The sequence below is a fragment of the Schistocerca americana genome, chromosome 1, assembly GCF_021461395.2.
Source record: "Schistocerca americana isolate TAMUIC-IGC-003095 chromosome 1, iqSchAmer2.1, whole genome shotgun sequence".
Taxonomy (NCBI): Eukaryota; Metazoa; Arthropoda; class Insecta; order Orthoptera; family Acrididae; genus Schistocerca; species Schistocerca americana.
Genome location: NC_060119.1, coordinates 517,701,010 through 517,728,541, shown reverse-complemented (window position 1 = coordinate 517,728,541; position 27,532 = coordinate 517,701,010). Strand labels below are relative to the sequence as shown.

Here is a 27,532-nt window from a genome sequence, read left to right as displayed (position 1 = left end):
TGTTTTAAGCAAGAATGAGCTATGTAGCGCACATTTGAAGTGTTTTGAGTTGTAGAAAGCTTTTCCTTTTATTTTTATTGTAAAATCTATTCTCTTTCCCGGTCAGTTGCAATGTAAGATACTTAATTATTGTGTAAAATTTGAGGTTTACTAATCATGAGCCACAGAAATACACAATTTTGATAAATTTTGTGGATATACATTATTATTTTTGTTGTTATTCTTTTTTTATTTAGTTTACTGCCTCTGTGTGGGTCACACTTCAATAAAATTGTGTTCTGTCATGTATGTACCATGCATTTTCGGAACAAAGTGTTTCTGATGGGTTGCATTCTCCAAAATTCAATGTATTTTGTGAGTATATAACTGTCATTTTCAAAATTTCCTGAAGCATACTCACCCTAAATGTAAAATGGCTGTGTGAAAATTGAGATGATATCTTAGATTGCTTCCCAGCTGATTTTCTTAGCTGTGTAGACCTTAAGGTAATTCCTGTGAGTGTTAGATGAACTTATATTATGTTATTCAGCAGTGGCACCGTTTTACCACTCTATGTGATAGTATTAAAGACAGGCAGTGTGTATATACGAAAGGGAGCATAATGACGTGAAGAATGTGATTCCTGTAGATGGATAGTACTGGAAGAGGTTGCCCATAATTATGTACAGTGATGCATTTGTTTATTTCCTGTGTGGATAATGTGAAATGAACATTTCATTGTTACATTAAATTGTAGAAAATTCTACCGTAGTCCCTATTATTGTTAAAGCTTTTGGAGGCAATTGCTTGTTATCAGCTACAGTTACCTAAAAATGATTTTTAGCTTCATAAATATTTAATTTTTAGTCTGCAAACCTTTTGATGCTTCTGTTTTCCCACAATTACTTCTCTTTCAACAACAAATGTAAGAGATAAATTGATGGTCTGGTCGTTGATTCCACTTTAGTAGACATGGCCCCCAACTCCTTCATAAATAATGTTGAAGCAACTCTCAACAGGTAACTGATCTACATAAAAAATATAGACATACAAAAACAACAGCAGCAACAACAATAACAGCAGCAACAACAACCACCTCTTGGCAATTGTCAAAGGAAGAGTGCACTTGGATATGACTTGGAAGATAACTTGAGTCAGAGCACCTGACCCAAGACAAGGTAAAACTCAAGAAAGGACAGATAAATTTTGTAGCAACACACAACACATATTCCATCATACAACCAGGGAAACTCGAAATTTTGACAAATGAAGGATCGCAAAGAGATTCTAATAAATTGGCCAAGGGTCATCGAACTTTTTTGTTATATAATGTTTGATGAACTTGCTTCTGTCTGGTCTTGTTTAGTATCACACAACACACAATAAGCAATTGTAATAACAAATAAAATATTAACCCTGCACTGTAAGAAATGAAAACAAACAAAATATCAGCATGCAACAGATAGCCCCACAGGACAGCTGGCCACCTGAAACTGCAGTGGAGTGCAAGGGGGAAGTGTATATCCTCAGGTGTTCACTGCAGCTGCAGGTCTCATGGTTTTGGTTGAATGCATGCTGTACCTATCTCATGAACCTCACCCCACTACTTTCATCGCGGCTTCATTTTTAACAGACTGTATCTTAAAAGTAAAAATGGCCCTCTTGATAACTTTATTTAAAAGAGAGAACGAACGGTAGGTTGAATTTCTGCAGGATTTAACATTTCACTGTCTGAACACTAGCTCACAATTAATAAACAATCTTATAAAATTGTGACATTTCCCGTTAACTGCAAATAGGCTTTAACACCAGATTGGCAGAATGGGGTCAAAATACTTTTCTCTTCAATGTCATATCCAATTCTTTTACTTTGTTCATGAAATAATAAGACTTTTCATCATTATTCTCCTCTTTATGATGATTATAGGATTTACGAAGTATTTATATTTTCTTGGATATTTTATTCAGTTTACCTAAAATGACAGAAGGTGTCATTTGACACTGCGTTAGTTTCTCTTCTGAATGTATGTAAATAATCCAACAGTGAAATGGCAACAATCAACAGCCAAGCAGAGTTTTTGCTGCATGTTGTTTTGTCTTGGCATGTGCACATGCCAATATGTCACAGTTTATATTGTTTCATTAAGATAATATTCTTTGCCCATGAAAAAAAAATTTTAAATTTAGATGAAGAGGAAGACATTGTGAATGGGGAGGTACTAGCGGAGGAGCATTCATATGCTAGTTTGTGTCGATACAGTTGAATGCCTCCACAAAGGTGGTCGCTAAGAAATGTGTGAGAGGTTGCCAATTCTTCATCTGGTTGGATTCCATTAGGAACTGTTCTGCTCAGTGAGTGTGAAAATGTTGTAATCAGGGATGAACACTGTAATCAGTCTCATATAAATCTATATTTTAGCTAGATTTCATTTACAGTATAGCCATCATCAGTGCACTTAGTAGCGATTCATGTAGACTCAGAAAGCTTGAATATGTACATGATGTTAAAATGACTTTAGCTTGCCCATAACTCAATTCACACTCATATGCAGACAGGTTAAAGTTGTTTTAACAACATTTGCGCATTAAAGCTTTCTGAGTCTGTATGATTTGCTGCTACACACTCTAATGATGGTTATAGTGGAGCTGAAATCTAGCTAAATCTAAAGTAAAATATAGATATTTGTGTGACTGATTGCTAAGTTCATCCCTGATTACAGTTCTTCATCTTCTGAAAGAATGTTGTTACCTAAGGGAGGGAAGAGGTCCCACTACTTACACTTGTCAAGTACACAACACATTGATCAAAAGTTTTCAGGCTTATTTTTGAGAAAGCAGTACTGCCCCTTGTGAAGAAATACAAAGAATCAGATGCTCACATGGCATTAAAAAACAACAATTGGATTGTGTCACTTTAGGAACTGGAAAAATAACTGTCATATATGCTTGGGATATCATTTGACAAAGGGTAAGTCTGTTAATAATCTTTGGTAACATTCTTGGGGCCTACTTTCATCAAGCACATTATGACAAGGGACAGATTTGATTCTCAGATTTCTCCATTTCAATGAAAAATCAATCCAACCTGAGCACCTACCAGCGAACAGATCGGCTTTTGTATCTGAAATTGAGGGAAAGTTCAAGAAAAACCATATTTGATTTTAATACTCTGGAGAAAATATAACCATAGGCGAGCAACCATTACCAAACAAAACAAGATTCAGATTCACCCAGTTCATGGTCCACAAACCAGACAAACATGATCTGGGTTGCTGCCAGTGTAATTCATTCCCATACCTTTTTTAAAAAAAAACACACACACACACACAACAGGGCATGCATAGAGATGAGCAACCATTTGGAGAGTGGGCCATTCTGCATTTCATGGAGTCATTTCTAAATCAAGGAAGTAACATGATGACGCACAACTTCTTCACATCTCGTCAACTAAGAATCTCAAAGACAAAAAAACTTCACTAGTTTCTACAGTGAATAAGACCAATTATGGAATCACTGACAAGGTAAAGAAGCCAAATGCTGAAAGGTGTCCATCACCATCCTGGACCAGGATGGTAACACAGACTGTATGCCAAAGAAAGAAAAATAGAAATATCATTATTCTGAGTACATTGCATGCTGAAGTAGCAATAAGCAAGGAAGGCAAGCAGAAAGGTGAAACCCTGACATTCTACAATGCTACAAAGTGTGAGGTGGATGTAGTAGATCAAATGACTGTAAATATATTACAAAAGTTGCATATAGGAGATGGCCGATGTATGTCTTCCACAACACCTTGGACATGGCAGTAATAAATGTATTAAAGAACAGGAACATGGAAAAGCAGTGGTTTGTACTTCAGTTGGTGAATGAACTTAAGGAAACAAAGGAGCAGGAAGAAGATCAGATAAAAGAAGTTCGTATGGGACCAAAATCATTTAGAAAGTGGAACAAGTGCCAAATCAGTCTCTGCAAAGGTAATAAGACCAGCCACAACTGTGTAAAGTGCCATAAAGCCACGTTTGGAAAATGTGTGCATAAAACTGAAATCACTTGTGCTAAGTGCATCTAGCAGATTCCAGTCACACAAATAAAAAGTACAACAAAGCCCATGTGGGACACAAGTGAGTGTGGTATAAACCATATATACCAAATGTGGTTATAAGATTCTAAAAATAGTTAATATATATAAGTCTACAGTTTATAAAACTTATTAGCATGAGCAACAGAAAATCAATAAGAGATTTGTTTGTAGAAATAATTAAATAACATTACTTATCACACTAAGAAATCATTATTATTGATTCCCAAAAAGGTGGAAATTAACATATACTAAAATAAAGTAATTGTTTTACGTCAAATGCTAAAATATTTTAAGTGAGTTCACAAGAAGTCCTTTTCACCATTTTAGAACTGTCAGGAACTCCACCATTCTAGTGTTAAAAACACTGACAGCAGATTTATTACATCTGCCCTTTGCGACAGGACATGGAAAATGACTTGTTCCCTCCTTGAACTGGCATCATCTCCTGTCCTTTTTAGTACCCTACCTGGAAGGCGGCATGTGGGTCTACTCCTGAAAACTGAAAGGTTGGCCGAATGAAGGAAGCAAGTAGGAGCAAGTGAGGTAAAGCACCTCGGTACTGCGAGTGAGTAAAAGTGGTTTACTGATGCATGAATATTTACAGAGGCATACAAAACTTAGTACGTAGGTGCGAAGCTGAAGCAAAGTTTCCCGGCCGTCTGCTCTTGATGAAATGGGGAAAATCTGCAGTGGAGCTTGTAGATCTGGACAGCACCTGCTAGAGGGCGCTGTCGTTGGTGTCGGTCGTAGTGCCAACCTACACCGTGGCATCGTAGCTATCAATACCACATCCCTCCCCCCTGAAACGATGCACTGTCATTGAGTATGGCTTCCAACGGTGGGTGGAGGGACCCAGGGGTGGCGCAGCTGACGGGGTGGACAGTGGAAATGCCAGGGCAGGCTGTCCACCCGCGACCCCGAATTGCTCGCAAGGAAGTGAGGAAAACTCCCTGTGGAAAACCTGCCCGGGCCGAGCACCGCTACTGGGTATGCTCGGATGAGGAAGCGGAGCAACGACCTCCATGAGTGATGGCGGCGGCAGCGTGACGGCAGCCTCAGCGTCCATCGGTTCTGGCACCGCAGAGGAACTCAGCGGTGGTGGAGGCGACCAGAAGTACGGCCGCGGCGGCGGCGAGAGGCGCCCTTCCAATGCAGGTGACCGGACCGTCAGGTAGGCGCGCCCGCAGCGGAAGCGCAAGCGGAGGAGGCGCCGTCGGTGTTGTCGTGGGCTGAGGTGGCGGAAGCCGGCATAGCCTCCAATTCTGCCGGCAAAGAACCTGCGGAAGAAAACCGATGACGGCACAAACGGATCTGGTTCCGGTGTCACTTGACAGTGCTGGAGGGACCAGAAATGGCAAATAAGACACGGCCAAGTTGGCGAAGAATGTGCCCCTGGTACCAGCGCTGCCTCCCAGAGAAAACATGATAGAACACAAAATCATGCGGCGCAAGCCAGAATGATGCGAAGCAGCGGGAGCACGTGGCAGTGGGTGCAATAGCTGCAGGAGCGATCGATGGGCGCGGCCATGTAGCAATTCTCCTGGGGAACGGAGGCCGTGCGGCTGAGAGTGATAGGAAGCAAGGAAAGTCCAGAATGCGTGCTTGCGAGAGTGCGTGGCGTGCAACTTGCTCATCTGCGACTTAAATGTACGCACAAAGCGTTCAGCCTCGCCGTTCGACTGGAGGTGGAATGGGGCTGAAGTCAGATGGTGAATGCCATTAGCAGCACAGAATGCTGCAAACTGTGGGGACACGAATTGGGGGCCATTGTCAGAGACAATAACTTCAGGAAGGCCCTCAACGCAAAAAATAGACGTCAAAGCCCGAATAGTACTGGCAGATGTAGTGGAAGACATAGGTACAACAAAAGGGAAGTTGTTGTACGCATCAATAACTATCAACCAGCAGGTGTCCCAGAATGGACCTGCAAAATCAATATGAACGCGCTGCCAAGCCGCAGTAGGAGTCAGCCATGCAAAGAAGCGTTGGCGCGGAGCAGATTGATGCTCCGCACAAGAGCAACAGTTAGCAAGCAAATTCTCAATTTGTTGATCAATGCCGACCCAAGTGCAGTGACGACGCGCTAATTGCTTCTTCCGCACTATACCCCAATGACCAGCGTTCAGTAAACAAAGGATTTCCGATTGCATCGAACGAGGTACAACCACATGAGAGTGATCATTGTCAGATCGTAACAAGATAACACCGTGGTGTACAGACAAGTTGTGATGTTGTGGAAAGTAATGTCGAACAAGTGGATCACGAATCTGCTTAGTAGATGGAGGCCATTGAGTACGAATATACTGCAAAAGAATCTGCAAAGAAGCACCGGCAGCTGTTGCGGAAGCAATGCGACGAAATTTACCAGAAAACCATCAGCTAAGTCCTTATCTTGCAAGTCAATAAACATGCAGGACAGTTCGGAAGAATCAAACACTTTGTCAGGACCGATAGGTAGACAAGACAAAGCATCAGCATTGCCATGCTGGGCCGTAGGCTGAAAACAAGATTTTTTAATGTAGTTAGACAAAAACAAAGACTGATGTTGCAACTTTTGTGCCGTATGGTCCGGAACTGACTTTGACGGGTGAAACAACGAAGTCAAATGCTTATGGTCGGTGACCAAATAGAACTTGTGACCGTACAAAAAATCATGAAACTTTGTTACTCCATATACAATAGCTAAAGCTTCTTTCTTGATTTGAGAATAGTTTTGCTGGGCATAGTTGAGCAACGACGCAAAAGTGATCGGGCGATGAACAGAACTAATGCGGTTTGAGAGAACCGCTCTGATGCCATGAGAAGATGCATCGACAGCCAAAACAACAGGTTTGGAGTGATTGAAAGGAATCAAGCAGCAGTCACTCAACAAAGCAGATTAGAGTTTGTGGAAAGCAGCGTCACATTATGAAGACCAAACAAAAGGAACGTTCTTACGCAGAAGGTGATGCAAAGACACTCCAATCTGTGCTGCATTTGGTATAAACTGAATATAATATGTAATTTTGCCCAACACAGACTGAAGTTCTTTCAAGTTCCTGGGTGCTGGCAAGTCTCTAATCGCACTGCGATGCGACGGCGAGGGGTGGATGCCCTGTCCGTTAATCATATGTCCTAAATACTGAATCTTAGTTTGAAAAAATTTGCACTTGTCCCTGTTACACTTTAGTTCTGCCTGCAAAAGGACAGTAAATAAGGCACACACATTCTGCAAATGTTCGTCAGGGGTGCGACCGGATACGAAAATATCGCAAGATAATTTGAGCAACCAGGGACAGTGGCACACAACTGCTGCAAGTAAGACTGAAAAATAGCAGGAGCCGAAGCACAACTGAATGGAAGGCGGCGAAACTTGAACAACCCAAGGTGGGTGTTGATCACAAAATAGCGCTGCGACTGTTCGTCGAGCAGAGTCTGAAAGTATCTGTCCCGCAAGTCAGTCGTGGAAAAGAATTTTCCCGCACCAAGCTTATCAAAAATGTCTTCAGGACACGGCAAGGGAAACATAGCTACCACTGTCTGGGGATTGACAGTATACTTAAAGTCAGCACAAATACATAGACGAACATTTGGTTTTTTCACACACTGTAGGTGAAGCAGAAACAGGTTCAATGACACCAATGCCTTGCAAATGCTTAAGTTCAGAAGCTACGGCGTCGCACAGTGCGTGTGGTGCTGGGCATGCGCGCCGTAAAACAGGCATGGCATTGTCTTTAACTAGAACATGCGCTGCAAAGTCTGTAGCGCAACCAAAGTCATCAGAAAAGAGTTCAGCAAAATCATTGCATAGTGCGGCAACACTGTCTGCATGGTCACTAGCATTGATGCAAAGTACATTGTCCTGAATTGTGAGGCCAAAAAGTTTAAATGCGTCTATGCCAAAAATGTTCGTAGCATCACTAGAGCGGGGCACATGGAAAGAAACTGTACGGGTCATCGCACCATACGTGGCTTGCAAACTACACACGCCGAGCATTGTCCAGTAAAAGCAGTCAGTGTGGAATGTGAATGACGAAGCGGGGATGAACCAAGCAAGTCATACATCGATCTGTTGAGTAAAGAAACAGACGCACCCGTGTCCACAAATGTTCAAAGTAACAAAAAGTGTCCACGCATCGCACTGAATGCGAGAGAAAGTGTCTGGCAAAACTTGATTCACATGACGAGCTGTCGAAGCACATCAAGCAGAAGGCTTTGAATAAATGGCATTAAAGTCCATAGGCTGATGTGAATCATGACCAGGGCGGTTGCTGTTGCAATGACGCCCGCGCGAGTCACACGAACAGGAGACAAGTTGTGAATTAGACTTGCTCTTACTACACACAGCTTGCACGTGTCGTTTCATATTACAAAAATAACACTGTGCTTGATGGGAGGGGCAACTGTCACGTGGGTGGGCACGAAAGCAATTTGGACATGATTTTAGTTTCTTAGTCAGAGCTTGGTTTGAAATGTGTTTACTTGCACGCAAGCGGCGCGCTGTGGCTGGCCGTGCGGGGACCGGGTGGAAGGGCATGTGTTGTGGCGTGCTAACATTACACACACCCAGGGTCATGTCAAACGCGGAAGCAGCCATGTCTAATGTATCTTGTCTGTCTAGCAAGTCCACTACTTCCTGCAAAGACGGGTTATTATATCTGAGGATTTGTTCGCAGATATGGTGATCCGCCACATTCTGCACAATAGCGTCTCTTAATCATTATATCCATATATGAGCGTCCACATGAGCATTTAAAGTCACAATCAGATGTTAGTCCCTGAAGGTCCGCTAACCAAGATTTATTGGACTGAGCAGGGCCATGCCGGAGATGAAAGAATTTGCTTAGTGTGCAGCTACCACATTTACACTATCACGGAAGTGGGCGTTCAAAGCATCAATCACTTCGTCATAAGTTTTAGTTTCTGGGTGGGTGGAGGGAAATAACTTGACAAGCACAGGGTATAACTCAACACACGCGTTGGCAATGAAAAAGGCAAGCCGCTCTGTACCTTGTATGCTGTGAAGTGTGCCTCGAGCTGGGCGATGTATTCTGGCCAGCGCTTATCATCAGGATTGGAGGCACGAAATGGCGGCGCCGTCGGTGACGGCGTCGGTACAGGCAGTGGCGTCGGAGGCGCCGAAGTAACCACAGTTTGTAGTGTTACCAGTCCATTTATGGCAGCAAGCAGCTGCGTCATTTGCTGAGCCTGAAAACATAGATCGGACAGTGAAACTTGTTCCTGTGGCGAAACCATGGTTTACACAATTGAAAGTCTTATACTGAGGCTAGCACGAAAAGAAAGCAGTACCTAGCAAAAAAGGAAATGATAGGAAAGGAAAAAGAAATGTTAACTCCTGATCGTCGCCAACTTTTGTATCCCGCCTGGAAGGCGGCACATGGGTCTGCTCCTGAAAACTGAAAGGTTGGCCGAATGAAGGAAGAGAGTAGGAGCAGGTCAGGTAAAAAACGTCGGTATTGCGAGTGAGTAAAAGTGGTTTACTGGTGCATGAATATTTACAGAGGCATACATAACTTAGTACGTAGGTGTGAAGCTGAAGCGAAGTGTCCCGGCCGTCTGCTCTTGATGAAATGTGGAAAATCTGGAGTGGAGCTCATAGATCTGGACAGCACCTGCTAGAGGGCACTGTCATCGGTGTCAGTCGTAGTGCCAACCTACGCCGTGGCATCGTAGCTGTCAATACCACATCCCTGAAATCTCAAAAAGGATTCACTTCAATAAATGCTTCATAGAGTTCTTGCTGTGTCAGATATGCCAATCTCAAGCTTTCGATGACTTCCTCAGTTGGCAGTCATCAGGCAATACGTTAGGTACTGTAGTTGGCTTAATTATGTCGTGGAGACATCAAAGAGTTATAGAACTTCCGTTTGTCATCAGAGATTATGTGGACATCTATGAATCAAGAATGTTGGTAGCTGTGCTGATTTTGTTAGATGATTCAGTTGATTCCTCTGATGCCTTTCAGCATCAGGTGCCCAGTCCCCTGAAGTACTCGTGGTGTAGCCACTGTCTTGGTTAAAGTTGTTATACGTTCTGATTTCCATGGCTTCTTTGATCTCAGACTCCCCGTAGGTAGAGGCATAGGATATTATTTCTGTTTCATCAAACCAAGGCAGTGGCTGCATCTGGAGCGGTGCATGGAAATGGACGCTTGATGCTGAAAGGCAACATGAGCTGAGTCATCCACCATCTAATGAAATCAGCACCGCTACCAGTGGTCTTCAGTCACTGACATCAACATAGTATTTGCTATTGTATGCATATTCCATGACTGTGTGACGTAATTCAGCCAAATAAAGTAATTTAAGGCCCACGAAAATATCTCCTGACCATGAGAATGGAGGAAATTGTTAAAAACTGACAAATTTGGCATGGCAAGAACTCCATGAAGCATTTATTCAATAATTGTTGTTGTTGTGGTCTTCAGACCTGAGACTGGTTTGATGCAGCTCTCCACACTACCCTATCCTGTGCAAGTTTCTTCATCTCCCAGTACTTACTGCAACCTACATCCTTCTGAATCTGCTTAGTGTATTCATCTCTTAGTCTCCTTCTACGATTTTTACCCTCCACGCTGCCCTCCAATACTAAATTGGTGATCCCTTGATGCCTCAGATCATGTCCTACCAACCGGTCCCTTCTTCTTGTCAAGTTGTGCCACAAACTTCCCTTCTCCCCAATCCTATTCAATACCTCCTCATTAGTTACATGATCTACCCACCTAATCTTCAACACTCTTCTGTAGCACCACATTGCGAAAGCTTCTATTGTGTTCTTGTCCAAACTATTTATTGTCCATGTTTCACTTCCATACATGGCTACACTCCATACAAATACTTTCAGACACGACTTCCTGACACTTAAATCTATACTCAGTGTTAACAAATTTCTCTTCTTTAGAAACACTTTCCTTGCCATTGCCAGTCTACATTTTATATCCTCTCTACTTTGACCATCATCAGTTATTTTTCTCCCCAAATAGCAAAACTCCTTTACTACTTTAAGTGTCTCATTTCCTAAACTAATTCCCTCAGCATCACCCGACTTAATTTGACTACATTCCATGATCCTCGTTTTGCTTTTGTTGATGTTCATCTTATATCCTCCTTTCAAGACACTGTCCATTCCGTTCAACTACTCTTCCAAGTCCTTTGCTGTCTCTGACAGAATTACAATGTCATTGGCGAAACTCAAAGTTTTTATTTCTTCTCCATGGATTCTAATACCCACTCCAAATTTTTCTTTTGTTTCCTTTACTGCTTGCTCAATATAAAGATTGAATAACATCGGGGAGAGAATATTTCTGCAAAAAACTACTTTATTATAGGATTTGTCTTTGTTAACCCATAATTACTCTAAAAAAGTGTGATATGTTAAACAAATAACAATCCATCACTTAGGCGGCTTTTTGTTGCCTTTAACCATTATTGGAGTTGCATGCTAAACCTTGTTTTCTTTCTGAGTGGTGCACACGACCTAAGTATGAACAGAGAATTAGTTTATATAAACATTAACATATGTGAATATTCCAAATTGAACTAGGATACATATAACTGCCCTTAATATGTAGACTTCATGCTGCATGCTGTTCGGTAGTGCTCTAAAATGCCCCATTTAACATTTGTCCACTGTGCCATCCAGCAGCACTGGTTGCAAGGCAGTGGCTGTCACAGTAATGTGGTCTATGTTTGTGACTATTACTGTTAAGCAGGATCGACCATCACTAGCCTGAGAGTGCAATATTCTGCCACTTAGTACATCAATGTTTTCTGAGCCCATGCGTCCACACGAGTGTGGAAATGCATGCCAAATTCTTACAGGTGTGACTTCCTGTAGTCTTCGCTTTGTACTTGGATCTGTTCACTCTGCAAGAGAATGAGGATAACTGTTTACAATTGAAGGAACCATTTCTGTGGTATACTCACATTTAAAGCAATATTAGAGCTTTCTATCTTATTTCATGCCTACAGTTATTACTGCTTTTCAGATCAGGGTTGCTATTTTTTATCTCTTGTTGCACGGCAGTCAAACAACATACAATGGTCACTACTATTTGAGCAAACTAAATTGACACTAGGTGAGGTGAGGTGTCTGACGGGAGTATCCATAAAGCCATTTCCCATTTACAGTTGCTCCTGTCATTCAACACACAGAGTGTCAACTTATTTTTGTGAATTGTAAGCATAATATTCTTATTTAACTTGACATACATACTTTTGTTTTTTGCTATAGTTTGATCAGTCAGTCATTGTTGAGAAGTTTTTGGCCAATTGGGTGATATTTGACTGACCTGGAATTTTCTGTATTTCTGAGGTCTTTTATGAAAGTTTGGCTGCAGAGATAAGTTTGACACAGTTTTTCATGCAGATGGATGAAATGCATTTGTATTTGCTGTTAATCTCTCAGTCCTCTTTTGAACTGAATGTTCAGTATTTCACTGTCCCTGGAGGTTGCTATTAAATCAGCAGAAGATTTTGCTATCCTTTATCATCTTACTTGGTATGTATTTGACTAGAATTTGATGTGGACCCCCAATTCCTTGCTTTCCCTATATTAAAATAACGATTATTTGTTTAAGTTTTTGACATCCATTGTTAATATATAATGATCACAAATGTGGGTCACTTTGCTATGGCAAGCACATTAGGTCTACTTCTTGCCATAATACATAACGTATTTTTGTAAGTTGCCAGTTGTGTTCTTTTGGACTCATTTCAGACATTACATCTGGTAACGTTTTACAAGACTGTTTGTTCTTACTAGTGATAGAGAGAAAATGGTGTGGTGTAAGGATGACCTAGTCTTTCACCTCTCCCTTCCCCTGAATTTATTTGCTTGTTGTGGTAAAAATTACACTTCCAGCAGACCCTAATTTACCCTTCCACTATATGCTCTACATATAAAGAAATATTTTACACAAGTTACGTGCATATTTGACATAAGTTACACTCAGATCTCTCTTTATGAGGTTTATGGATTTTGAGAGTTTGCTGCAAACATCTTGTCAGTTAGCAGTAGTAATATCTTATCTATATTCTCACTTGCACTTAATTGTATCTAACAAAATCATGTTGGTTGATTATATGGATGATGCCTTTGAGGAAAAGAATAACTGAAGTTCTCAAATGTGTGCTGTACTCCTTCATGTATATTCTTGTCTCTGTGTGCGAAGATGAATGTTTGTAGGCAAGAGTATATTTTTCAAACATTAAATCCATTGGCTTCATTGTGATCTATATATGATTAATTTGTTTTGTAAGGAACATTACATAGTCTGTTAGGAATGTTTTATAATAGCAGACAAATTTAATTCACAAAATAATTTGCATTGTAATAAGTGCCTCTCTTCGTTCTTGTAAATGATTTATCAAATGAGTGTTCCATTCTCTTCCGACAGCTAGTTAAATTTATTGCCCACATCCACAGTAGAGCTGTATTCTTAAATAGTACTGGTATTAGTATAAATAGTACCCGTTGTCTCATTCAAAGGGCCAATGCTAGATGTCCGTCACGAACTGCTAATTCTTATGACCTGTTTGATTAGAGAGAATTATTTTTTCTTGTATGACTTCCCAGTGCATTTTAGTAAAATGTTTATGCAATATGTTTCAACATTCCCATTGTAATGAATACAACAGAAATCATATCCTTCAGACATATCAAGATTTGAGGCTGTAGCTGGCATGCTTTCATGCTTAAGCATCAACTATATCTTTTACAACTTAGTCCTACTTTGAGAGAGGTTGATGGTAACTGCTTGACAACAATCTTGATAGAAGAAACTAGCTCTTGACTACACGCTGTTAGTGGACAGGTCAAAGAATATTCAGAAACAAGTTATAACATATCTATCTGGAGCCTCTCATTGAAAACTTCCCTTATAGTTTTAGTTCACTTACTCTTTTGTGTATTGTGGAAAGGTAAATGCATTATAAAGCTGACTTTGTTGGCTTTATCTGTCTTTCAGTTTCTGCATGCAAGGGCATTCATGGATATGTTTGCCATCACATTTTGTACAGCAATAAGCTCACAGAAAAAAGACAGCTATTGGCCTGGTAACCTGTGACCGTTTGAATAATCTTGGTCTGTCAGCTTTTTTATTGTTAACTTTTGGTACCCTGTGCCTGCTCTGTAGGGAAACCAATGAAATACAGGGTGTTTATAAATGAATATTGGGGTTTAACGCTTTATAATATTTATTACATTAAACTTGCAGTTAAAATGATACGTCAAATGAAAGAGCAACTCAAACACTTTTACCATGAACCTTATAAATGTTCAGTGTGAGCACCATTTGTCACTTGGCGCACATCAAGTCTATAGCCGAGTTCTTCCCAAACGTTGATAAGTGTTTCTTCAGTGATTGTAGCAACAGCTGTTTCAATCTGGTTTCTTAATTCAGGGAGGTCTCCTGGTAGTAGAGGCACCTACACATGATCCTTGATGAAGCCCCAAAGGAAAAAGTCGCATGGCGTTAAGTCGTGTGAACGTGGAGGCCATGCAAAGCAAGCCCTGTCATTGGTCCCCCTTGCTATAGACTTGATGTGTGCCATGTGACAAATGGTGCTCACATTGAACACTTATAAGGTTCTTGGTAAAACTGTTTGAGTTGCTCTTTCATTTGACATATCATTTATACCTGTAAGTTTAATAAGATAAATATTATAAAGCATTAAAACCCCGATATTCATTTATAAACACCCTGTTGTTTATATTAAGTTAGAGATTTTATATGTGGCACAACTGCAAATTATGTAGACAGAGTTTGTGAGAGTTAAAGGAGGAAATAAAAAAACTGGCTTGTTGTAGAGAGGTTCTGTGATGTCGGAAGCCCAAATTGGTAATAGAAAAACTTCTGGTTCTCTAGTTGGAGTGACTATAACTTAAGGAAATAACCAGTTACTGGGGCTTGAGTATATTCACAGCAAAAAGAAGAATTTCAACAAAACTCAAAATGTGTGTTTTCATAAATCCAATTTTGAAATGTTTGCATCAACTTTGTTAAATGGCTAGTTTGTCTTTGTGAACTGTCTAGTTCTCAGTTGCCAGAGGTTTTAAAATTCTAACGGAGTGCTGTATCTGCATAAGCAGTTATCAGTGTTTGACAGACAATATTTTAGCTCAGTAACAACAATTCTGTCATTCTAGAATGTCTATTCAAATTCAAACAATGCTCAGAATCTCCTTCCCATTGGTATCACTGCAGAAACAAAACAGAGCTTAACCCCTTTGTATTACATCACTCTGGGCAATTCTAGTACTTTCTAGAGTTTTTTTCTCACACTCTGCAACAATTCTGATCCCCCTTCCACTGAAAGTAGGAAAGAAAGCAGTGCGAATCGTGTGTTTGTAAATTTTGGCTAATAGTTGGATGGGACTATGGACTGAGGCAAAGGAAAGGGATCAAATTCCAAATGTAGAAGAAAGGTTTCAAGCTATGCTTGAATAACCACAGAATACTATTTTCTTTGCATTACAAAGCTTTTTTTTTCCCCCGCCAATGTCACATTGGAATATAAAGGACTAGCAGGACTAAAGCAGGAGCAGCAAAGTGCAGCATAAGTTACAGCATTGTACATGTTTGTTCTCACATTGTCACATTTAGTTAACTAGTGTAATACCCCTAGAACTGTCATCTGTAATTGTAATTACTTTTTGTTCATTCTTTCATTTAATGTGTTAACATGAATGATATATTGAAGCTTGAGGTGATTTACTTAAAATTGTATTTATTATTTGTGGCTGCTTTGTGATTTGCATTGTGCAGTACACTTAACTAGCTCTTGTTAATTCTTGTAAATATAATTCAGACTTCTTTTATCTTTTAAAGCTTCCTCATGTCATAAAAAAGGTGTGATGGTTTTTGTTATCCCTTTATTTCCTAGGTGGGTGGTGCTTAGTGTCTTGCACAATTTGATTTTGCCAGCCCATTTATGATTTCAGTTTTTAAAACCATTAATTGGTCACAAAATCATTATTATTTCTCTCTTAATGAAAAATCTGGAAGATGAAATCCTTTGGGTTCAGTTGAAGGCTTTGCCTCATAACTGGCTCGTATTGTCTGAAAGTTGAAAAATGTGAATATCGTGGCCAAGAGATTAACTTTTTGATATTAAACGACTTTGATCATTTGTTGAGAAATCATATATGTATTTTCAGTTGAATTTGTGCAGGTGTATTTGTACCTAGTTTTTAAATTTATTTTTAGAAGATACTGCCTCATGTGCTCCATTCAGGTGAATTATGGGTAAAGATATATGATGTATTTTAGAACAGTTTCTTTGGATTTGTTATATCAATATCCTTTTCTAGTGCTTACCTAAATGGGAGTATGTATACCCTCCAAGATGGATGTGGGGCCCAATTGCTATTTGAACTGTTAGATCTAAAGACCATTGCCCTAAATTATTTGTATTGTAGGATGTTTTCTTAACTATTGCAGCCATGAGGGATAGTTCAGCAAACTGGGTTTAAAATAATTAATAATATTTTCAATTATTAATACTATCACAATGTTATAGTATCTTTGTGCACATTGTGTTAAGTATTTGTGCTAGTGTTGGTTGAATTTTTAATTTTGGACATTACAGTCACTCAGCATGCCTTTTGTTATGCTGTCACAATTGTGATAAACAGAAACTTTTAAATGTTTAATGTACCTTCGTGGCAAATATAAAACAGTTTAATATTGCGTAAATGTCCTATGCTATACTGTCTACACTATGCTGTTTGTTTGCAATTTTAGGTCATAATTATTTCATTGCAGCTCTACTTACCAAGTTCAGTTAAGTGCCTCATATATATTCTAGTCATAGTGGATACTGTAAGATAATGTGCAACTGCTGTCATAAGTACTGCAAGCATAGTGTATGTGTACCATTCAGCTCAGGTCTTTGTAATATGCTTAATTAATAAAAATAATTAAATAAATTTGGTCCTGTAATGGAGATCTGTAAAAATTCGCAATTTGCTTGAAGTTTGAGTGTGTCAGACGAGAATCAACATTGAATTTTCAAGTATAATTTCCAGCAATCTGGAAATTTAGATACTGAATTGCATCTTCTAAGGTTGTGTAGATCTGTTTGATTAATGTCTTCACAATTATTTGTCGTCATCTCATCTATTCATAGAAGAGTTTTTACTCGCCATTTCATAATGGTTAAATTAGTCTGTTAATAGGCAATAGAGCTTTCTCACACATAAACTTCTTTAACATTCTTTAAATAGGGCATATGAATCAGTTTCACCAGCACTTACAATGAGCAAAATATAGAAGTCTAATTTCATGAGTTAAAATATTTAGTATTGCTGATAATACATATAAAAGCACTTTTATATCAGCAGTGCAAACTATTTCACCTCTTGAGTGTAAGTAATGGTCAGCAATTCTTTCTAACAGTTGTATAGTTTTCTCAAGCGAAATCCTTTTTGATACAGTATTGGAACCGTCATTCAACAGTGCGATATATTTAATGTATTTAGTCTTCAGTGGCAGGCAAAGTGGCATGTTTTTCATTGAGGTATGGTTATTAGTAGGCCCAATGGTGACCAGATCTATAGTTAACACCTAATTATTTGTGTAATTTGGACTTTAGTAAGACGATTTTGTGAATATTTAGTGCAGCTCAATGGCAATACTTTTCGACTTAGAACATTACAGTAATGGGAATTCCAAGATGTAAACAACAAACAGAAATAAGAATCTTATTTATGGGCAGGGCATCGATACATTTAACACACGAGAAATTTTCTTGATCTCATATATGGATCTGCGCATCAACCATCAATCATCTATAGGTGAAAGATATCTTTCTCTTATTTTCATTAAAGAAAACAATGTTGACTATTCAGTAGTTGCAGTGTGATCTACATGGAGGACAGTTTGTTATTGATACTCTTTTTTATGTTACTGGGAAAGAGAATACATCGAGTATTCATCTTGGTATACAAATGTATTCTTAAGATGAAATCAGCAGCTTCTGTACACTTAAAACTTATGAGTGAAGTACTTTTAATCGTATATATTAGTGTATTGTTTTGTCTATAGAAAGACAACTGAAATCTTAATTTTTCTGTAGTGTCTGCAGTTTTTCAAATATGTACTTTACATTATGGAGACTGAAACAGAATATAACTTAAAACATTACTTCCTGTTAAACATTGACAAATAGCTTCTTCTTCTTCTTCTTCTTCTTCTTCTTCTTCAAGATTACGGATCAAACCATTCATTGCATCATTCATAAGAAACCAAGCTTGCACTGCGTTGTATTTTTGATGGACCCATGTAGTCGTGATATTTACTTTGTTTGTAATTTGTGTGTTGAATAGATCAGAATCACCGAAGCATTCAAAGAAGAAGCAAACTGGGAAGGACAAAAAGAAGGAGAAAAATCGCCACAAGAAACGAAGATCATCGTCATCCTCATCAGATTCATCGTCATCAAGTGAAGAAGACTCCAGCAGGTAAGGAGGTGATTTTTATAATCAGCCATGCCATTTGCATATCTGAAGATCAGTGTCATCATTAAATCTCTTGTCTTACTGACATTTTGTATCTTAAGCTGGTTGTGTGTCAACATTGCAGCACTTCAGGAGCAGCAACGGCTGGTTGACATTTGCCTTCAGTTTAAAAAACTGATCTGACGAGGTGCATACTAAAAGTGTATAGTTAATTGTTTGCCTATCTGCTATATGCCTAGATTAGATTTTATAAGGCATGTGCAAGAGAGCCCATGCATGCAGGCACGCGCGCGCGCACACACACACACACACACACACACACACACAAAAATCAAGTATTAAGGTTTATGAACAGTTTAATCAGCCTTCTGTTATAAATTAGTGTGTGCATATAATTTAAAATATTGTAGATGGTCTTCAGGACTTCTTCAGAGTTGCAGTTACAGTGGAAATTCTGTGTATTACTGCCACTGAAAAGACTACTAACATGCTATAGTAGTACGTGTTTCCTCATTGCACCTGAGGGTCTGAGACATAATATGCTAGTTTTTGCTGTTGTTCACTTTTATCAGTATGCTTGTTTTTGCTGTTGTAACCCAAAATCCTTTGTGGTAATATACTTAGAATTTATCACTTTTTTTTTTTTTTCAGTGGTTCAGCTTTGAGCGATAAAAAGCAGCAGCAGCAACAACAGAAGAAGAAAGATAAGGCACGTGAACAGCAATCTAAACCCACTGATAAATCTGAAATTCAAGTCAAAGAGAAACATCTTGCATTAGAGGTAATAAAACTTTTGTTTGTATGATTGAATGTACGTTTTATATATAAATATATATGTATGTATGTGATGTGGTTGCACCTCACAGGCACACAATTTGGAGACCACGTGTAAAACTTACCCAGTTCAGAAAATGGTCTACCATATTTGAGGTTACTAACTTTTGGTAGTATGTTCCCCTCTATTTGACATTTTGATGTTTCATATGTAGTTTTATTCCAGCAGAACTTCCTTCCACCTAATTCCAAAGAATTAAGACCTCATTATCTTGTCGGAGATTATTTTGGGGCACAGTGCCAACTCTTGTTTGGGAAGTGTTTATCTTTATACATGAACTAATCTTATGATAAATCTAATGTCTAACTACTTTTACACTTTCATGTTCAATATCCTTCTTGTTATCTTAATTTAATCACACAATTTAAACAAAGTTGGAATATTTATTTGCTTAAAAGCGCTTTTTTTTAAACTGCAGCTCATTTATAGTTTAAAGCGCAAGGCTTTTTATACTGGAGGATGCCTTGCAGGTTCAAGAATTTGAAGGAGAAGTAAGACAGCAGCCTTTTTTGCGTGCGCTAAAATGACAATTCAGGTGATAGAAACATAGAAATTTGGTCCTGAATAAGTTTCTGTAGCTCATGTCATCTTCAGTTTAATTGAATGAAAATGAAAAATAACTGAAAGATAATTCATTAAAGTGATCATATAAATATGTAAGTTGGAACTTAAATAGTGGCAACACTGCTGTGGAGACACTATGCAATGGAATCTACTATTGTCGCTAATAGCACATGTTGTTGACATACGTACCTTACCTCCGAACAAATGGACTTGTCCGTCCCACGTCACCGGTGTGCGCACAATCGAGGGAAACGCAGTCACTTGTGAGCGAGTGGTCTAATGTGATAGTGTCACTATATTGTGTGACTGTAATGGTGTTATCCTAATGCATTAAGTTCTTCCACGGCAGACCATCAGTGCAAAGTATTACTGTTCATTTTTGAAGCGTCACTTGTGACTAGCTTTGCGAAAGAAGCAGCGACACTTTCTGCGTAACCCGCCCATCATTTTCCATGACCATGCGTGGCCGCATACAGCGCAAGCTGTGGCTACGTTGTTCAGTTGATGGGACTGGGAACTACTGTACCATCCACCATACTCTCTGGACTTAAGACCTTGTGACTTTGATTTGATTCCGACGATAAAGGAACCACTTTGTGGCATTTGCTTCAGAATTGTTCCAGAGATTCGACAGGCAGTAGACCGCTCCATAAGCACCATCAGCAGAACAGGGTCTGCCAACGGTATACTGTGTCTTCCACATCACTGGCAACAGGTTCTACACAATGCTGGTGACTACTTTGAAGGACAGTAACATGTGCAAACATGTAACTCTTTTGTATTGGTCGTGAATAAATAGTTGCCACTATTTAAGTTCCAACCCTCATATATGTTGCTTGGGATCGAATCTCATTATTACACAGTATATGTTGGCCAATAAGGAATTGGATACACTAACAGTTGTTATGATAGCTTAAATTTTGCAACATTACCTTCCTTTTAATGTTGCAATGGATCCATTCGAGCCAAGTTCATAATCCAGTTCGATGGATTGCTGCTAACAGTTGATACAGTATGTGGAAGACACACTCTCAAGTATAATGTCCACTTCTTATCACATGGCACACTCTAATAGGCAATCCACTTCTGCTTAATCCTGACTCAGCATATCAGGAGTGATGGTAAGAATAGCTGCTGTGATATGGGGTTGCAAGTCTTTGAGATTCTGTGGTAGAAGTAGAAGATAAAAGCAATCGTTGATGTAAACTTCCCCATGAACCATGGACTTTGCCATTGGTGGGGAGGCTTACGTGCCTCAGCGATACAGATGGCCATACCATAGGTGCAACCACAACGGAGGGGTATCTGTTGAGAGGCCAGACAAACGTGTGGTTCCTGAAGAGGGGCAGCAGCCTTTTCAGTAGTTGCAGGGGCAACAGTCTGGATGATTGACTGATCTGGCCTTGCAACACTAACCAAAACGGCCTTGCTGTGCTGGTACTGTGAACGGCTGAAAGGAAGGGGAAACTACAGCCGTAATTTTTCCCGAGGGCATGCAGCTTTACTGTATGGTTAAATGATGATGGCGTCCTCTTGGGTAAAATATTCCGGAGGTAAAATAGTCCCCCATTCGGATCTCCGGGCGGGGACTACTCAGGAGGATGTCGTTATCAGGAGAAAGAAAACTGGGGTTCTACGGATCGGAGCGTGGAATGTCAGATCCCTTAATCGGGCAGGTAGGTTAGAAAATTTAAAAAGGGAAATGGATAGGTTGAAGTTAGATATATTGGGAATTAGTGAAGTTCGGTGGCAGGAGGAACAAGACTTCTGGTCAGGTGAATACAGGGTTATAAATACAAAATCAAATAGGGGTAATGCAGGAGTAGGTTTAATAATGAATAGGAAAATAGGAATGTGGGTAAGCTACTACAAACAGCATAGTGACGCATTATTGTGGCCAAGATAGACACGAAGCCCATGCCTACTACAGTAGTACAAGTTTATATGCCAACTAGCTCTGCAGATGATGAAGAAATTGATGAAATGTATGATGAGATAAAAGAAATTATTCAGGTAGTGAAGGGAGACGAAAATTTAATAGTCATGGGTGACTGGAATTCGAGAGTAGGAAAAGGGAGAGAAGGAAACGTAGTAGGTGAATATGAATTGGGGGAGAAAAATGAAAGAGGAAGCCGTCTGGTAGAATTTTGCACAGAGCATAACTTAATCATAGCTAACACTTGGTTCAAGAATCATGAAAGAAGGTTGTATACATGGAAGAATCCTGGAGATACTAGAAGGTATCAGATAGATTATATAATGGCAAGACAGAGATTTAGGAACCAGGTTTTAAATTGTAAGACCTAGAGGGTCTATACAAGCGCGATGTACTTGAGGACAATATTATGGAAATTGAAGAGAATGTAGATGAAGATGAAATGGGAGACAAGATACTGCGTGAAGAGTTTGACAGAACTCTGAAAGACCTGAGTTGAAACAAGGCCCTGGGAGTAGACAACATTCCATTGGAACTACTGACAGCCTTGGGAGAGCCAGTCCTGACAAAACTCTACCATCTGGTGAGCAAGATGTATGAGACAGGCAAAATACCCTCAGACTTCAAGAAGAATATAATAATTCCAATCCCAAAGAAAGCAGGTGTTGACAGATGTGAAAATTACCGAACTATCAGTTTAATAAGTCACAGCTGCAAAATACTAACGTGAATTCTTTACAGACGAATGGAAAAACTGGTAGAAGCCGACCTCGGCGAAGATCAGTTTGGATTCCACAGAAATGTTGGAACACGTGAGGTAATACTGACCCTACGATTTATCTTAGAAAATAGATTAAGGAAAGGCAAACCTACATTTCTAGCATTTGTAGACTTAGATAAAGCTTTTGACAATGTTGACTGGAATACTCTCTTTCAAATTCTAAAGGTGGCAGGGGTAAAATACAGGGAGTGAAAGGATATTTACAATTTGTACAGATACCAGACAGCAGTTATAAGAGTCGAGGGGCATGAAAGGGAAGCAGCGGTTGGGAAGGGAGTGAGACAGGGTTGTAGCCTGTCCCCGATGCTATTCAATCTGTATATTGAGCAAGCAGTAAAGGAAACAAAAGAAAAATTCGGAGTGGGTATTAAAATCCATGGAGAAGAAATAAAAACTTTGAGGTTCGCCGACGACATTGTAATTCTGTCAGAGACAGCAAAGGACTTGGAAGAGCAGTTGAACGGAATCGACAGTGTCTTGAAAGGAGGATATAAGATGAACATCAACAAAAGCAAAACGAGGATAGTAGAATGTAGTCGAATTAAGTCGGGTGAAGCTGAGGGAATTAGATTAGGAAATGAGACACTTAAAATAGTAAAGTAGTTTTGCTATTTGGGGAGCAAAATAACTGATGATAGTCGAAGTAGAGAGGATATAAAATGTAGACTGGCAGTGGCAAGGATAGCGTTTCAGAAGAAGAGAAATTTGTTAACATCGAGTATAGATTTAAGTGTCAGGAAGTCATTTCTGAAAGTATTTGTATGGAGTGTAGCCATGTATGGTAGTGAAACATGGACAATAAATAGTTTGGACAAGAACACAATAGAAGCTTTCGCAATGTGGTGCTACAGAAGAGTGTTGAAGATTAGGTGGGTAGATCATGTAACTAATGAGGAGGTATTGAATAGGGTTGGGGAGAAGAGAAGTTTGTGGCACAACTTGACGAGAAGAAGGGACCAGTTGGTAGGACATGTTCTGAGGCATCAAGGGATCACAAGTTTAGCATTGGAGGGTAACGTGGAGGGTAAAAATCGTAGAGGGAGACCAAGAGATGAATACACTAAGCAGATTCAGAAGGATGTAGGTTGCAGTAAGTACTGGGAGATGAAGAAACTTGCACAGGATAGAGTAGCATGGATAGCTGCATCAAACCAGTCTGAGGACTGAAGACAACAACAACATGATGTCTACTGGTGTAGCAGCAGGTCAGCAGCCACAGGATGGCCTATCCAGCAATGTGGCAAAGCATCATTCAGGTAATCTTGTACACAATTGTGGAAATGTGGAGGTGTGCCATGTTGTTGAAAGATGAGGCCTCTGCTGTGAGTTTCACGTTGTGGCTTTAGCCATAACTGCAGCATATCGAGGTAGCTGATACCATTCACAGTTCTCTCAATGAAGAAGCCATAGACTGTGTTGTTGGACATGGTACAGAACACGTTAACTTTCTTGGAATACTACACTCCTGGAAATTGAAATAAGAACACCGTGAATTCATTGTCCCAGGAAGGGGAAACTTTATTGACACATTCCTGGGGTCAGATACATCACATGATCACACTGACAGAACCACAGGCACATAGACACAGGCAACAGAGCATGCACAATGGCGGCACTAGTACAGTGTATATCCACCTTTCGCAGCAATGCAGGCTGCTATTCTCCCATGGAGACGATCGTAGAGATGCTGGATGTAGTCCTGTGGAACGGCTTGCCATGCCATTTCCACCTGGCGCCTCAGTTGGACCAGCGTTCGTGCTGGACGTGCAGACCGCGTGAGACGACGCTTCATCCAGTCGCAAACATGCTCAATGGGGGACAGATCCGGAGATCTTGCTGGCCAGGGTAGTTGACTTACACCTTGCAGAGCACGTTGGGTGGCACGGGATACATGCGGACGTGCATTGTCCTGTTGGAACAGCAAGTTCCCTTGCCGGTCTAGGAATGGTAGAACGATGGGTTCGATGACGGTTTGGATGTACCGTGCACTATTCAGTGTCCCCTCGACGATCACCAGTGGTGTACGGCCAGTGTAGGAGATCGCTCCCCACACCATGATGCCGGGTGTTGGCCCTGTGTGCCTCGGTCGTATGCAGTCCTGATTGTGGCGCTCACCTGCACGGCGCCAAACACGCACACGACCATCATTGGCACCAAGGCAGAAGCGACTCTCATCGCTGAAGACGACACGTCTCCATTCGTCCCTCCATTCACGCCTGTCGCGACACCACTGGAGGCGGGCTGCACGATGTTGGGGCGTGAGCGGAAGACGGCCTAACGGTGTGCGGGACCGTAGCCCAGCTTCATGGAGACGGTTGCGAATGGTCCTCGCCGATACCCCAGGAGCAACAGTGTCCCTAATTTGCTGGGAAGTGGCGGTGCGGTCCCCTACGGCACTGCGTAGGATCCTACGGTCTTGGCGTGCATCCGTGCGTCGCTGCGGTCCGGTCCCAGGTCGACGAGCACGTGCACCTTCCGCCGACCACTGGCGACAACATCGATGTACTGTGGAGACCTCACGCCCCACGTGTTGAGCAATTCGGCGGTACGTCCACCCGGCCTCCAGCATGCCCACTATACGCCCTCGCTCAAAGTCCGTCAACTGCACATACGGTTCACGTCCACGCTGTCGCGGCATGTTACCAGTGTTAAAGACTGCGATGGAGCTCCGTGTGCCACGGCAAACTGGCTGACACTGACGGCGGCGGTGCACAAATGCTGCGCAGCTAGCGCCATTCGACGGCCAACACCGCGGTTCCTGGTGTGTCCGCTGTGCCGTGCGTGTGATCATTGCTTGTACAGCCCTCTCGCAGTGTCCGGAGCAAGTATGGTGGGTCTGACACACCGGTGTCAATGTGTTCTTTTTTCCATTTCCAGGAGTGTAGATGTGAGTGACTGTTGCATGTGGATTATCTGTCCCCCATATGCTTGTGTTGCCTCAGCTCGGTTTGCTGCCATTTTCAACCACTATGGTTGCTGTCACCCGTCTCGGCAGTTTTCCAAGCCAACAAAATCCAAAAACCTTTGAGAATTTATCTTTTATGTACTGTATCAATTTTTATGTTGTGTGCAGCTGTTTACCCATACTGATTTTTTAAAAATGTTTCATGGACTTCACAATTATCCTGTAGTTTGACTGAAAATAAACAGAAATTTGTGATCAAACTTTTAACACTCAATCCTTTTATGGATTTTTCTTTCACGTGAAGTTTGAGACATCCTCTTCTCAGGGTAAAGTGACAGCAAGAATTATTTTCTGTTTGGCAAAGTCAGAAACAAAATTACACAACTAAAAGTCCTTAAAAGTGTCAGAAGAATCTAGCAAAAAAATTTTTTTTTTAAATACACACGTTTTTCTGTCAGATATTATCAAAAAAATTCCATGCTTGCCTTTAGAATATAGTCCCCTGTGTCGCTTGGAATAATACCATACTGTGTACAATTATTCATGATTTAATTGGATAGATAAAAAATGTACTCATTAATTGGCTGTAGAAGAAAACACATATAATGGTATTAAAATTTGCAAGATTTTGAAGCAAGTGGCTCCTTCTTCTAGCAGAAGGGTTAAAGGGGAAAGAAGAGGGGTGAAGGAAAAGGGCTAGTGAGGTTTAGGAAATGAAGAAGAGTTGGAACAGTTGCCCAGAACCCTGGATCAGAGGGAAACTTATTGGATGGGATGATTGTTGGGAATTGCACCGGACAAGATTTGAAAACCTGAGACCTTAAAGGTGGTAAGGTAGGGTAATACATTGCTGCCAAATGATCATACAAGGCATAATAAGAGCAAAAAGTTAAGTGAATTGTATATGATAGAGGTGGAGGGGGGTAAATAGACAGATCAGAAAATAAAATGTTTAGAGAACTAACACAGAGTGAGGATAGGAACAGTAACTGTGAAGAGATGCTGAGACCAAAGAAATTAATATAAATTAAACCTTTTGCTGCTGTGAGTAAGTACACAAGTCCTGCTAACTGTTCCCCAGGTATTGTGGACATGTGTGCATGCACAGATGGGTTTTCCTACACTTCTACGGACATCTGAATGCATACTGAGCTGCTGACCTCTCACTGCTGCAGACGATTTACTACCATTTCTCGGTGAATAAAAAACATTTTAGAGTATTTATCCTATAATGTGTGTCTCATTGTGTGATATCCCCCATTTCGATATCTTGAATCATTTATGTGATGTGACAATTGTTATGTCCACATGATTTTTGATGCACAAGGATACAAGTGGGCATGTCATGCATGACCGTCCTTTGGATAAACTTCTCAAGAACTAAATGAGATACCCTTCTGCTTTCAAATTTAAATAAAATTTCATTATTGTATCTAAATTTCACTCACTGCAATGTATGGGCTAAAATCTACCATACATGGACGTTTTTGCAGTGTGTTTTTACCTCCGCGAACTGTTAATAATTTTTTGCGATGTTTTACTTAAATATGTTGCAACGCAATAAGTATGATGAACAATGAAAAGACATTCAGTTCTTTATTGAGTGAAGATATCAGACTGTAAGATGTGCAAAAATCTAATTCAACTAATAGTTTTTGAAAAAACAGAAGATAAGTATTTCATATCGGTCAGAACGCCACCTCTCGGCACAGGCACCAGCATTTGGCAGGCAGTACTGTCATAACAGAAGACACCTCGGCACAAAATGCAAAGAGCTTGTCTGTAGCCGTGAAGCGGTTAAGGTCAGCTGAGTGGTGATAACCAAGCACATTTTGTAATGACAGTTCCCACTTGTGATGTTCTGAGAAACTGGTTTCTGGGGGAGGAATCAAGATAGCACGGAGGTGAAACAGGCACCGTAGTCATGGCTGTCATGTAGAGCATACTCAGCAACAGGATATTGCATACTGCCAGTATAAAACCTGTTCCTA

General features: G+C 40.4%; 1 protein-coding gene across 1 annotated transcript in view; it reads left to right on the top strand.

Annotated features, from left to right (window-relative positions):
• LOC124605277 (serine/arginine repetitive matrix protein 2) overlaps positions 1-27,532 on the top strand; it is a 268,096-nt gene that overhangs the window by 177,993 nt on the left and 62,571 nt on the right. Inside the window, exons 6-7 of the mRNA XM_047136851.1 lie at positions 18,389-18,523; positions 19,172-19,301. Of these exons, the coding sequence (XP_046992807.1) occupies positions 18,389-18,523; positions 19,172-19,301 (265 nt within the window). The remainder of the gene's footprint in view (positions 1-18,388; positions 18,524-19,171; positions 19,302-27,532) is intronic.